The 13446-nt window shown below is 42.2% G+C and overlaps 2 protein-coding genes across 4 annotated transcripts; one reads left to right on the top strand and one right to left on the bottom strand.

Moving 5' to 3' along the window:
• Positions 1–3454: 3454 nt before the first annotated feature.
• Positions 3455–10439, bottom strand: OSGEP (O-sialoglycoprotein endopeptidase). The gene is made up of 11 exons (XM_079129315.1): positions 10020–10439; positions 8863–8982; positions 8526–8701; positions 6334–6429; positions 5700–5749; positions 5468–5546; positions 4759–4824; positions 4333–4423; positions 4022–4097; positions 3835–3933; positions 3455–3695 (listed from the first exon to the last, which is right to left on the bottom strand). The coding sequence occupies exons 1-11, from the start codon at positions 10132–10134 to the stop codon at positions 3656–3658; spliced, it is 1008 nt and encodes a 335-aa protein (XP_078985441.1). The 5' UTR covers positions 10135–10439; the 3' UTR covers positions 3455–3655.
• Positions 10440–10588: 149 nt separating this feature from the next.
• On the top strand, positions 10589–13440 carry APEX1 (apurinic/apyrimidinic endodeoxyribonuclease 1). 3 transcript variants are annotated; one of them, XM_079129314.1, is made up of 5 exons: positions 10589–10705; positions 11018–11143; positions 11355–11542; positions 12385–12577; positions 12695–13440. In XM_079129314.1, exons 2-5 carry the CDS (start codon positions 11086–11088, stop codon positions 13210–13212), a joined length of 957 nt encoding a protein of 318 aa, XP_078985440.1. In that variant the 5' UTR covers positions 10589–10705; positions 11018–11085; the 3' UTR covers positions 13213–13440. The 3 variants fall into 3 exon arrangements, with proteins under 3 accessions (XP_078985440.1, XP_078985438.1, XP_078985439.1); XM_079129312.1 differs by having other exon boundaries at positions 10592–10736; XM_079129313.1 differs by lacking the exon at positions 10589–10705 and adding an exon at positions 10728–10864.
• Positions 13441–13446: the final 6 nt, after the last annotated feature.

The following is a 13446-nucleotide window of genomic DNA, read 5'->3' as shown; positions in this document are numbered from 1 at the left end:
CTTGGGCAATTTAATGAGACACCTTATCTCAACATAAATACAAAAAAGGCTGGGGCATGTAACCACAGGGTTCAATGCCCCACACCACAAAAAAGTAAAAAAAAAAGAGCCACATACAGTGGTAAACACTTGTAATCCCAGCAACTCAGGAGGCAGAGACAGGAGAACCATATATTCAAAGCCAGCCTGTCTCAGCAACTTAGGAAAGCCTTGCCTTAAAATAAAAAATAAAAAGGGCTGGGGATGTACCTCAGTGATAAAGTACCCCTGGGTTCAATCCCAAGTCCAAAAAGAAAGAAAGGAAAAAATGATTGTATAGAATGAAGAAAAGTAAAACAGGGAAGTGGGTTAGGAAGTGCTGAAGGAGAGCAATTTTAAGGAGGGTTGTTGGGAAGCTTTCACTGAAAAAAAAAAAAAAGCTAAGCAGACTTAAAGAATGTGATGAAGTGACCTTTATCTGGGAAGAATTTCTGGCAAGTGTGAAGGTCTTAAGAGTCAGCACACCTGTAGTGCCTAATGTACAACAAAAAAGACAGTGTTCCTGAGACAGAACATGGACTTGAGTAGCAGAAATCAAACTGGTAAGAAGGGAAGGGCAAGACAGCCATAAAGAGTCTTGCAGGCCTTCAAAAGGACTATTTTTTTCTTTTTCTTTTTTATTCTTACTTTTTGATTAGGACTGTTCCTCCTGATAAAGGAAAACACAAGAGGCTTTGCGCCTAACAGTGACATTGTCTAGCTTCCATGTTAACACTAGTCACACTGGCTACTGTGTTGAAAACTGTCTGTGGGCAATATCAGCTACTACAATAATCTTGAAGATTCAAGATTAATAATTCTGGCTTGGTTTATGGTGACAGAAGTAGAAATGAGGGTTAATGGGACTCTGGATATATTCTGAAGGTAATGCTAAGTGGATACAATGACTTGGAGATGAAAAAATGTGTCAAAGACAATATCAAGATGCTTTGACATGAACAAATAGAAGGATGGAGTTGCCATTAGCTGGGAAAAGGAAGACTGCAGGAAAAAATTGGCAGAGATGTTTACTTTTGAAATGTTAAATTTGAAATGCACACGAAGTGTCCAAGTGGAGATGCCAACGGACAACCAGATATATTCAGAAGAGAATTCCTCACTGAAACTACAAAACTGGGACTCACCCACATCAAAATGGTTTTAATGCACAAGATTGGATAAAATCAGAGCAGGTACTGTGAAAATAGAGCAGTCTGAGTATTGCATTCTGCAAAGTCAGCAGAATATGGCAAGAAACCAGCAAATGACATGGGGTGGTCAGCTAGGAAGCAAAGAATGGTCTAAAGCCAGGCACAGAAAATATTTCAAAGTAGTGTCAAATGCCACTGTTATTCTGTAAGATGAAGCAGACGCATGATTAGATTTAGCTATGACCAAGTCATCAGAAACCATGGTAAGAATAGTGCTGATACAAATTTAATAGGGAATTTCTGGAGAAGTAAAGAACACTCTTGCTGTGAAGTGGAATGGAAAAAGTGGAAGCAGAAGAGGAAATGGGGACAAGAGGGCATTCTCTGCAGAGTGAGAAGACTCAGGGGTGAAAGGGAAGTAACCAACAACAGAGAAGGGACAATTGCAAAACGTGCTCAAAAACTAGATAAGAGCTACTGCACAAGTCTATGGACAGGATCATGGAGTGTTTATAGCAGGGTTTCTCAACCCTGACACAAGCAATATTTTAGCACAAAGCTTCCTGTGCATTGTAGTATACCTGGCTTTTCTCCAGTAGCATCACCTCCTAGTTTTGACAACCAAATGTCCTATGAGGAACAAAATCAAGCATGGTTGAGAACCACTTGTTTATAACAGGAGTGAAAGCAAAGTATATGAGTACAGATGCTGGAAGGTGGTTAGATGTGGTGGTGGGAGCTTGTAAATATGCTCCTGTTACTTCTATTTTCTCACTGAAATAGGAACAAGTCCAGAGTGAGGCTATGGAAGGAGATGTTAGTTACGAGGGTCAGAAGGTATGCAAGTTATCAGAGAAGATGGCAAGTAAAACACCTAGGGAGATGGAATATGGCTGGATAAATAAAGAACCCACTTTAGTTTCCAGGTGATAAACTTAAGACCTGCAGCATGGCTGTTTTTTGCCCACCCTTTCAGCTGCATGGATCTAGATATAAAGTAGGTGATGAGTAAGAAAAAATAAAGTAATAGCAAAGGAGAGGAAGTTTATTCAATACTTACTACTGGAATTTAGCTTGAGAAGAGAAATGAAGATGTGGGGAATTGAGACAGTAGAAAGGAAATAAGACCAAAGGATTGTAGGTCCTGGTGAAGGGATGACTGCTGGATTCAGAATACTACAGGGAAAGATCTGGAAAGACAGGAGGTAATGGTATGAGAATGGGATGTTTGAGATAAGACATACAGAAGAGATATCATCAGTCTCGATTATGACTAGAGGAGGGATGACCTACATGCATACTGAAGTCATCAAGATTTTGACAAGAATGGTGTAGTGTGGTATAGTCTAAATGCTTCAAAGTGGTATTGGGTATGATGAAAAATGGTCCAAAAATAGTATGAGAAAGGAAGACACCTGAACCACCTCCAGGCTCAGTGGTACAATGAGTGCAGAAGAGAAATCAGCAGCACTACAATGGCAGTAGGAGACGCAGAGTCCTCACAAGAAATCAAGTCTTAAAAATGAAAAGAACTAGGGCTGTAGCTCAGTAATAGACCACCTCAGGCTTCAATTAGCGTTAAGGGTAGGGTGTGGCGGTCAGGGGTTGGGATGTGGGCCAGGTCTCAAAGCAAGAACGTAAAAGGAACAGAAGAGACTGGATATACGAACGTTTATAGAACATTTGTAAATGAGTGACTGTTAGTTCCAGAGAGCACAGAAGAGTTTCAGAAATTGGATGAGGGAGACAGATGGGACAAAAAAAATAAATAAATAAAAAGAGGGCAGAGAGATACAAGATTACTAGGGTGTTAAACATTAGGTGACCAAGATGGGATTAGTTCTGGTGGTTGTAGAAGAGAGAGGGGTCTATCTTGGCCCCCTTCAGGTCTGCCAGCGGAAGTGCGAGTAGATGAGAAAGTGTGAAGGAGAGGTAGTTTAACTCTTGATTTATAAATTAGACCTACAAATTAGACCAGGCCATTTTGAGGCAAAGTCCTGAGTTCCTACTCAAAGAAATTAAATGAAATGACTATAAGGCAGTCAGCACAGGGCCTAATACTAAAGTACTCTTACTTGTGATAATATTATTATTATTAAGAGGATGTTATGATAGTACCTATGATTTCCCCTCTTGCTTTGCTCTTGAGTGGTAGCCTCTAAGGCCAGCTGCAGTCAGCTAGGGTGCTACTCTGACCCTTGCATCCTTATCCACTGACCCCATCAGTAAGAATTTATCCAGTGTTAACTCTACATTGGTCCTAACAACACAAACCAAGACCAACATACAAAAACAAAAACGCTTTATTGCTGAGTCATCTGGAGGTTCCATATGGGACACCAAACCTCACATGTGAGTCCATAGGAAGGATAGGGAAGAGCAGAGTCCATAGCATTGCCAAGATTTCCACATCAGGAGAAAGATTAAGGGTCAGGGTCCTTTGAGTTATACTTAGGGAATTATCTACTTTGATCTTGTTAATCTTGTTAGTCCCTCCAGGTCACTTCTACTTCATCTGTACGATACCTGCAGGAAAATAAGGAAAACTTGGTGAGGTGCTATCCTTTAACATTTTCTATCTTATCTGCTACCCTCATGTTTCTGGATTTTCAGCCTACCTCCCTTATCTAATCCTATCTACTCCCTCAAGCAGTGAATCACTCACCTTTGTGTAATCCCAGAGTCACGGATGGGTGTCCTGTGTCCAGCCTGAAACATCTCCCAGCCAGCATGGGCTATCATAGCTCCATTGTCAATGCAGAATCTATAAAGGTGATACAAACTCGTGCTTAAGGGCAGAAAAACCACAATAGTAGGAGAAGAAAAGAAGAAGAAAGAGAAAGGATCTTTACCTCTCATCTGTGGCAAAAAGCTTAGCTCCACGTTCCTGGCACATTGTCTCCATCATCTCCTGCAGCCGCAGATTACCTATGAAAAGATAAGGTTCAGGGTGAACTAAGTTTTAGCCATTTCTCCATAATCCAGTCATACATTTCATGTGTACTTACTAGAATAAAGCAGGGGACTCAGGGCAAGGATTGGGAAACACAGGGCAAGAAATGAAAGTGATCATTTTCCCAAAACCTTAAGAGATTTAGAATATTAGGGGGAAGATACATAAGGCCAAAAATACAAAAGAGGAATACCATTCAATGATACATACACCCCACACCTCCCACAATGAGGGCTTCCTGGGAACCACAATGCGCCATGGCTCGCTCTGTGATCTCTACCAGCATTGCAAACACAGTTTCCTATGAAGGACAGAGAAATGAAAATGTCAGAGAGACATCCCAGCTCAGTTTCTGCTCTACTGGATAAAACCTCCTTTAGACTGGGTACAGTGGGGCATGCCTATAATCTCAGTTATTTGGGAGGCTGAGGTAGGAGGATTTCAAGTTGAGGCCAGCCTCAACAACTTAGCAAGACCCTGTGTCAAAATAAAAATAAAAAAGGACTAGGGATGTAGCTCAGTGGTAGAGTTCCCCTGGGTTAAATTCCTAGTACCACCTACCCCCTGACACTTTAAAAAAAAAAAAAAAAATCAACCTTTAGCCTCAACTTTTGTCCCACCTTTTCATTCCATTACCTGCAAGGAGAAACACAGATCCTCAGGAGTACACTCGCCTGTGGCCAGCATCCTTTGGGCTACATCCTACAAATAAAGAGAAAACAAAAGAATGAATAGTGGTTTTAGGATTTCAAGAGAGTAAAAATTAGCACAAAGGATCGTCATGGTTCATCACACTTCAAAGTACCAGTACATCCTGTAGCATACACTGCCCTTCACTGGCACCCAGCTATATGATGCGCACCGTTCATTTAAGATTCAGTAATTATTTCTTGAATGCCTGTCCTGGCATCTCCCACCTCCTACTATGCCTATTTTCTTGCCATAGTACTTATAATTATCTGAATATATTTTATTATTCCCCTCTTTCTTTTTGCTTATCTATCTCCCTCCATTAGGATCTGAGCTCCATGTTGGCAGGGATATTATTTTTTCTTTGCGGTGCTGGGGACTGAACCCAGGGCCTTGTGTATGCTAGGCCAGTTCTCTTACCACTGAACTACATCCTCAGCCCCTAGGCAGAGATTGTTGTTCTACTCCGTATGTTCCTATTATCTAAAACAGTGCTGGCACACCGTAGATATTCAATAAATATTTGCTAAATGAACATAACTGGCATCTGATATGGACCAGTGATATCTGTAGGAAATACACAGGTGAGTAGAATAGATATGTTCGTTAAAAAAGCATGAAAGTGCCTGCATCTCTTCTTACCTCTCACACTCACCTCAATGAAAGACAGAATCCCCGAGAATGAGACATCCATCCCCTTTACAGTATACGGCAGCTCAACAAGCTTCTTGCCTCTAGGTAGGAATGAGTAAAGGCACTAAGTGTACAGTAAGATGGCCGCTCACCCTCCCAAAATCTTCCCAAATCTCATTACTATATATGCAGAGACAAAAGCATATACAGTAATGGCCTCAATGCCAGACCTCTTCGACCTTATGTTCTCTTACCGCTTTGCCATCTGTTCAATGTTATAGCCTGGACTAGGATCATTTGAAATCTAGAAGGAAAAATAAAGTGAACGGGGCTGGGGCTGTGCCTCAGTGGTAGAGTGCTTGCCTAGCATGTGTGAGCACTGGGTTCAATTCTTGGCACCACATATGAATAAATAAAATAAAGGTCCATAGACAACTAAAAAAATATTTAAAAAATTAATAAAGTGAATACAAACAAACATGTTTACTATAAAATACAAAATTATATTCTTGTATATATACAGATGTTACTTGCCATTCTGGGGTGCTTCTCCATACCAAGCTGAAGAAAACCCATCACTATATATCTATATCTATATCTATATATACATATATAGATATGGAATTGTGCCCACACATAGGTACAAACTAATATATATTTGTAACAAAAAATAATATTTACCCATACAACATATGGTTATTATTAAACAACATAAGTACCTAATTATCCACCCATGTTAGGAAAAAAAAATAAAAGAAGTTAATGGAAGAGGATGAGGTCAGATATGCAGGAAGTATAAGAAGCTATTTATTTACTATTTTCTTCATTTCCACTGCTTTCCAGAAATATGCCCACATCTTATGTTGTCTGTAGATACTAACAGCTTACCTTCAGCACTCGAGCAAAACGATCCAGACAATTACCCACGGCAATATCGATGGTTTCCCCAAATATGCGGTAACGCCGTTCTGAGTAGGCAATCACCTAAGGGCGATGAGGATGTCCGTGAAACCTCAAGTCTGTAAAAAGGAGTATTTGGCTTTGGGGAAGAAAGCAGCAGAGTATCAACATGGCTGTTAGTTTCCAATAAGAAATGGGAAAAAAAGTGCTTTCCCAAACCTTGAATGAGTAATTTCTATATAGCTCTTCTCTGAGAAAAAGCCTAAAAACCCTCGGAATTCCTAAGGCAGATTCCTAATCTACAGAAGATGGCCTAGTAACCTATTGCAATAGTTTGAGTATATACAAATACATTTTCAATACATTTCAAATACATTTTTCCACCTTAGAGGTTCCTACTATGTTCCTCAAAAGCAGTCTTGACAGTTTGGAGTAGGAAATGTGCTTTCCTGCTTGGAGGCAGAAAATGGAAGTCATCTAGGTAAGTCATCAGTGTAATAGTATTTGGCACAAGATATAAATTGAAAAACTCAAAAATCTCATATGGGATTAGACACATGACCTACCCAATAAAGCAAAGGCAATTCACTTATGCCCACTCTTTATATGTGGCAAACTTTAATCATAAAGAATATCTACCACCTATTGACACAATGGCACATATGCTGACATTGAGGGATTCTTAGGGGCCACATGAAGTCCCTTTCCCTTCCTAGCACTGTTAGGGATTTCCTTCCTTTCTGATGTAGATCTTACTCTTCTGTCAAAAAGCTAGTGACAAAAGGGGAAGGAAAAAAATCCTGTATTTCTTTCTACTTCTGTTATCCTCTTCTTTACACCCAATCATTTCTGTTTTTCTGACAACCAAGCAAGCTTCAAAAGGAAAGAAGAAAACTATCACTGGTCCTCTTTATCAACTCCTTTTTTTTTTTTTGGCGGGGGTGGGGGTGTGCGGCGGTGTTGGAGACTGAACCCAGGGATGCTGTACACTGAGCTATATTCCCAACTTCTAAGTTTTTATTTTGAGAAAGGATCTAAGTTGCTGAGGTCTCATGAAGTTGCTAAGGCCGGCCTTGAACTTTACCCTGCCTCAGCCTCTTAAATCACTGGGATTACATACACTATTACATCCCGCTAGTCTTCTGGTCTTTGTGTAATTTTTTTTCCTTTTGGTAATATGAATTGAACCCAAAGTCTTTTGAATGACAAGCAAGCATTCTATCCCTGAGCACACTCCAGCCCCTACTCTTCATCAACTGTTATACAGCCTCATTGCTCCATTCCACCCAATTCCCTAACTTTGTATGTAATCCTTCAGGCCTTAACCAGCTATCCTCTATCTGCTGAAGGTCCCATATAAAGTTGGGCATGATGGCACATATCGGTAATACCAGGGACTAGGGCAGCTGAGGCAGGAGAATTCCAAGTTCAAGACCACCCTATCTCAAAATAAAATATAAAAAGGGCCAGGTGTGGTGGTGCACACCTGTAATCCCAGTGATTTGGGAGGCTGAAGCAGGAGGTTTCCAAGTTCAAAGTCAGCCTTAGAAAGTAAGTAAGTAACGAGTGAGGTTGCAAGCAACTTAGCAAAAGATCTTTTGTTTCAAAATAAAAGATAAATAAGACTGGAGATGTGGCTCAGGGTTAAGCAGTCCTGGGTCTAATACTAAGTACCAAAAAAATTTTTTAAAAAGGGCTGGGGATACAGCTTAGTAAAAGACTATACCTGGGTTCCATTCCTAGTACAAAAAAATAAAAAGAAAAAAGAAAAACATACAGCTTTCACAGAAATGTGTGCTTCATTCTATTCCCCCTCCCCCCGCACAACCTAAGTCCTTTAGAAAAAAAGGATTGAATTTAGGGACACTCAAAGACTGAGATACATCCCCAACCCTATTTTGTATTTTAATTAGAGACAGGGTTTCACTGAGTTACTTAGCGCCTCACTTTTGCTGAGGCTGGCTTTGAACTTGCCAGCCTTATAATCACATATACAAAAGTCATTTAATGTTCTAATTATCTTTCCCAGTTCTAGATCACGAACTGTTGTGAGTTTTCTACAACACATAGGGGTTCAGATAAGCCCAGCTTTGTTCTTACAGTTCCTACAATTCAGGTACAATGAGAAAGTTGTAGGTTGACGGCCTCAGAACATAAGACATAATAGATACGATATATACCTGTGTATTTCCTCCACTGACATACAACACAGTTGGGCTGGTAGCTCCAGTGATCAGACGGCCCATTTCAATGTGACCTATACAGTGGTTCACACCTAGCAATGGTTTATTCCACAGTTGGGCCACAGTACGGGCCACAATGGCTACAGAAACCAATGGAGCACCCATGCCAGGACCTAGGGGGACAGAAATGGGAGTTAGGATCCTAGAGATTAGAAAAAGCAGGTGAAAAAAGTAGATGTGAACTACATGGGGGAGGCATGGCAAAGGGTAGGCTGTTTAAACTATGCAGGATCCAGGTATTCTTCTCCACTGCTGACCATTCTCCCAGTCATACCTTTAGTGTACGCAATGCAATCGATATCGTGGGAGGTTAATCCAGCTTCTGTTAATGCCTCCCGCAGGAGGTCTAGGATAACAGCTCGGTGATGCCTGGCAGTATCACCTGGGAGGAACCCTAAGAGATGGACACAGATCAAAAATCATAGAGTTTTCCCATAGCAGATAGGTAGAAGTGAAAAATAAAACTGGAGGTTTTAGTAATGTAGGAAGAATTGTTTCATTCTACCAAATTTTCAGATAGTTTTTTTCCAACCTCTATACAATTTGTTTATCTTTCAGAACTGCCCTTCTTTGTATCCAATTTCTATTCAGCTTTTGGAATTCAATTCAAGTGATACTTTCTGGTGACCTTTTCTGTGATGGTACATATAATACATTGCTGTAGTTGACACACAACAAATATAGCATTATAATTATCTATAGTTTCCCCAGTTTAACCACAAGCATTTCAGAGCATTGTCGTTTTATTTATATTTCCAGTGCCCAAGTGCTTATAAGAGTTAGTGGCAAATATAAATATATATTTCTAAGTAATAATCTGTCACAACACCACTTGTTCCTAGATTTTTCAGGTACATGCAGGTCAACTGTCCTCTCCTGTGTGTGCAACTATTACAGGAGAGGGTAGGCAAGATGCAATATTTTATAAGTAATATTAGTTACAAGTTATAATTGTCTAGTACTTTCGTTTTGTATCCTCAAGGCCCAGAGATACAGGTATTACTTTTCCCACTTTAAGAGCAAAACACTGAACACGAATCTTCCAAATCCAGTGTGACACCTGTTCTATAAGACTTTCTGCTCTCCTCCCCCCCCCCCCCCAATTCTACAAAAATTTTGACACATTTGTGGTGTGATCTATTTACAAGTCCGAATCCACGGCAGGCTCGTAACTCCTATTTTTGAGAATACAGCACATAAAAGGCGCTGCATAAAACTGAACGAACCCAGAAGATACGGACTCAATTGCCCATGACTCTTCAACTCAACCGCCATGTAAAATTTGATTATAAAATAATCCCAACCAGACTCGTATCTAAAGCTGTACAAGTTGACAACCCGCACCAGGACCCACTTCACCAGTGTTTAGAAAGATGGCAAGTGATGCTGCGCAGAGAAGTCAGTGGCGACTAGAAAACCCGAACGACTCACCGGTGCCCGGAGGTGTGACGTAAGTTCGCCGCGGGTTCGCCAGCACCTTGCCATCACGCACCACTCCCACACCGATCTTGTTGGCGCTGCCTTCAAAACCCAGCACCGCCGGCATCGTGGAGCCGGAGAAAAAACGCCGGCAAGCTATTGGAAACCGTGGAGCTATGGAGGCCCTCACGCGTCGGTGCTGGGCAGCAGATTCCGGAGAGCGGAGGAAGAAGAGCCAATCACAAGTAGAAAGCTGATGGCACCTGAACGAGCACAGAACTACGCCAGAACTACGCCTGTGGGCGACGCGACAGCGCCGACCGCGCCGCAGTTGTTAAGGCCCCTCAGGACCTGTCTTCTTAAATGCCAGGGACGCTGGACCGGTCTCTGTGCCCTACATTCCTATCTGTTGCCCAGCCTCTTCCCTGCGGTCCAGCCCAGCCCTCTCCACTGATTTCTTCCCTCTTTGCATAGCGTTAGGATCTTCGATCAGGGTGAAGAATGAGTCATAAATCTGGCAAAACGATAAACAGAGCTAAAATGGAGCAGTGGGGCCTTCAAGCCCCTGGAGAGCCAGAGAAGGGCGGGCGCTTCTCCATCACGTGGTACCAAACAGACCAATCGACCGCATGCGTGGACCACGTGGTCACATCAGTCACCCACGTGGGCGCAAAGCGTGCACCGTTCTTTGTGTTCGGGTAAGGAGGTGCCACGCTCGGACCGAAGCAGGTCAGAAACGGGGTTGCTGTTCTACTAAACGCCCGGCCAGCCTGGTTAGGGACTCATAATTAAGATCATCAGTTGGCTAGAGGGCAGGTCTTGCGAGAAGCTTACGACGCATTTTGAAATGACCTAATGTGGGTGAGGGGCTCAAGGGCCTATGATGCACGAAGGCGGGGAAAGGATTCAGAGATAACGTAGTTCGAAAGGCGGGACCGGGTGTGCGGACGCCATAGGGAGGAGTCTTCATCCCAGGCTTACCTGATTCCACAATTTTTTTCCGAATCTAGGCAACACGGTAAAAGTACTGCTTCGGTGGGCTACGTGGTACGGGTGCCGAAGGGCGTTCGTTACAGGGATGCCAAAGCGTGGAAAAAAGGGAGCGGCGGCAGAAGATGGGGAAGAGCCCAAGACTGGTAAGAGAATGAAATAAAATAAGCCCTTTTCCCTACAAGGTGCACAACAGTGTTTACGATTTCCTCTATGAACCGTAAACAGGGACCGAATCATATTTTTACAGGAATTTGCGAAGAAGTCAAGGCAACTACTGATTCTCTGTGGGTCTGTAGTATATACTGTATTGAGGTTGCAAACCGCTAATTTTATTACCTGTTACTCATTTTGTAGAGCCAGAGGCCAAGAAGAGTAAGGTGGGAGCAAAGAAAAACGATAAAGAGGTAGCAGGAGAGGGTCCAGTCCTGTATGAAGACCCTCCAGATAAGAAAACCTCACCCAGTGGCAAATCTGCCACTCTCAAGATCTGCTCTTGGAATGTGGATGGACTTCGAGCCTGGATTAAGAAGAAAGGTTTAGATGTGAGTGGAATTCAGGGAGGGGAAGAGATATTCCATAATCTTGAGTGGTCTTGCAGTTTAATTACCTTTTCTCATGTTCTGCCCTAGGATGTGTAATTTTTCTCTTGCCTGCAGTTTTTCTTTCATTTTTTGGTACTGGGGAACCCATGGGTGCTTTTATCACTGAGCTACATCCCCAGTCTTTTTTTTTTTTTTTTTTTTTTTGAGATAGGGTCATGCTAACTTGCTGAGGGTCTCACTGAATTGCTAAGGGTGGCCTCAAACTTGATATCCTCCTGAGTTGCTGAAATTACAAGCTGTGTGCCATCACACCTGGCACTTGCCTGTAGTTTTCTTGTGGGAGAAGTATAACCAGGGCCTTCATCAAGTCTTGCCTAAATGTCCATTCCTTCAATTCCATTGCCATTTCTTGTTTCACATCCTTCCTTTTCCCCAGAATATTGTAAAAGCCTCTATGCTGGACTTCTTCTATTTTATGTCCAGCATATCCTCCATTCCAGTAACTGCTGCTTAAAAATATTAGCTGGCTATCCACTGCCTATACAAGAAAACACAGTCTTCTTAGTACAACATGTGAGACTTTACTATCCCCCATCATTAGTGGTCAAGTTACATAATTTTGTAATTGTCTAAATGTTATGTTGCTTGACTGTTGGAACTCTATGTACAGGGACTGTGTCTGACCTGTGTACAGTTAATATTTCTTGCATAGATTGTTCAGTAAATGTTTGTGGAGGGCTGGGGTTGCCTATCTTGTGAGGTTCTGGGTTCAGTCCCAAGTACTGCAAAATAAATGTCTGCTGAATTGACAATGTCTTCTCCACCTTTCTTTTTATTTACAGTGGGTAAAGGAAGAAGCCCCAGATATCCTGTGCCTCCAAGAGACCAAATGTTCAGAGAATAAACTACCAGCTGAACTTCAAGAGCTGCCTGGACTATCCCATCAGTACTGGTCAGCTCCTTCGGACAAGGAAGGGTACAGTGGTGTGGGTCTACTTTCCCGCCAGTGCCCCATCAAAGTCTCTTATGGCATCGGTGAGATCCTGTTGATTTCTAATGCCTGAGATGCTCCAACCAATTGTTAAAAATTCTTTCCCTAATGTTTTATTACTTTCTCTTATAGGCTTTTCATGCTCATTTTCATTTTTATAGGTGAGGAGGAACATGATCAGGAAGGCCGGGTAATTGTGGCCGAATTTGATACATTTGTGCTGGTAACAGCCTATGTACCTAATGCCGGCCGGGGTCTGGTAAGACTGGAGTACCGCCAGCGCTGGGATGAAGCCTTTCGCAAGTTCCTGAAGGGCTTGGCTTCCCGCAAGCCCCTTGTGCTATGTGGGGACCTCAATGTGGCTCATGAAGAAATTGACCTTCGTAACCCCAAAGGAAACAAAAAAAATGCTGGCTTCACTCCACAGGAGCGCCAAGGCTTTGGGGAATTGCTGCAGGCTGTGCCGTTGGCTGACAGTTTCCGGCACTTGTACCCCAACACTGCATATGCCTATACCTTTTGGACTTACATGATGAATGCTCGGTCCAAGAATGTTGGTTGGCGCCTTGATTACTTTTTGTTGTCCCACTCTCTTTTACCTGCATTGTGTGACAGCAAGATCCGCTCCAAAGCCCTTGGTAGTGATCACTGTCCAATCACCCTATACCTAGCACTGTGACACCCTCCCAGAATCATTTTGAGCCTTGAAAATAGCACCCCCATCCCCCCCCTGCATTCCTTCTTCAGTAGCTCTAGAGAAATCTGCATTTTATTTCTCTTCAGTAAGAATGCAAATCCTTCAACCAAACTACTGTTACAGGGGTTTATTTTAAGTCCAAGGTTTTTGTTGTGTCCACCACTTTTTTTTTTTTAAAGACTATCTGTAAAAATAAAAGGTCATAGTTTTGTCCTT

This window comes from Sciurus vulgaris (genome assembly GCF_902686455.1).
Source record: "Sciurus vulgaris genome assembly, chromosome: 2".
In the NCBI taxonomy this organism is placed as follows: Eukaryota; Metazoa; Chordata; class Mammalia; order Rodentia; family Sciuridae; genus Sciurus; species Sciurus vulgaris.
Note: the sequence above shows the minus strand (reverse complement) of the source record. Positions and strands in the feature narration are given on the sequence as shown.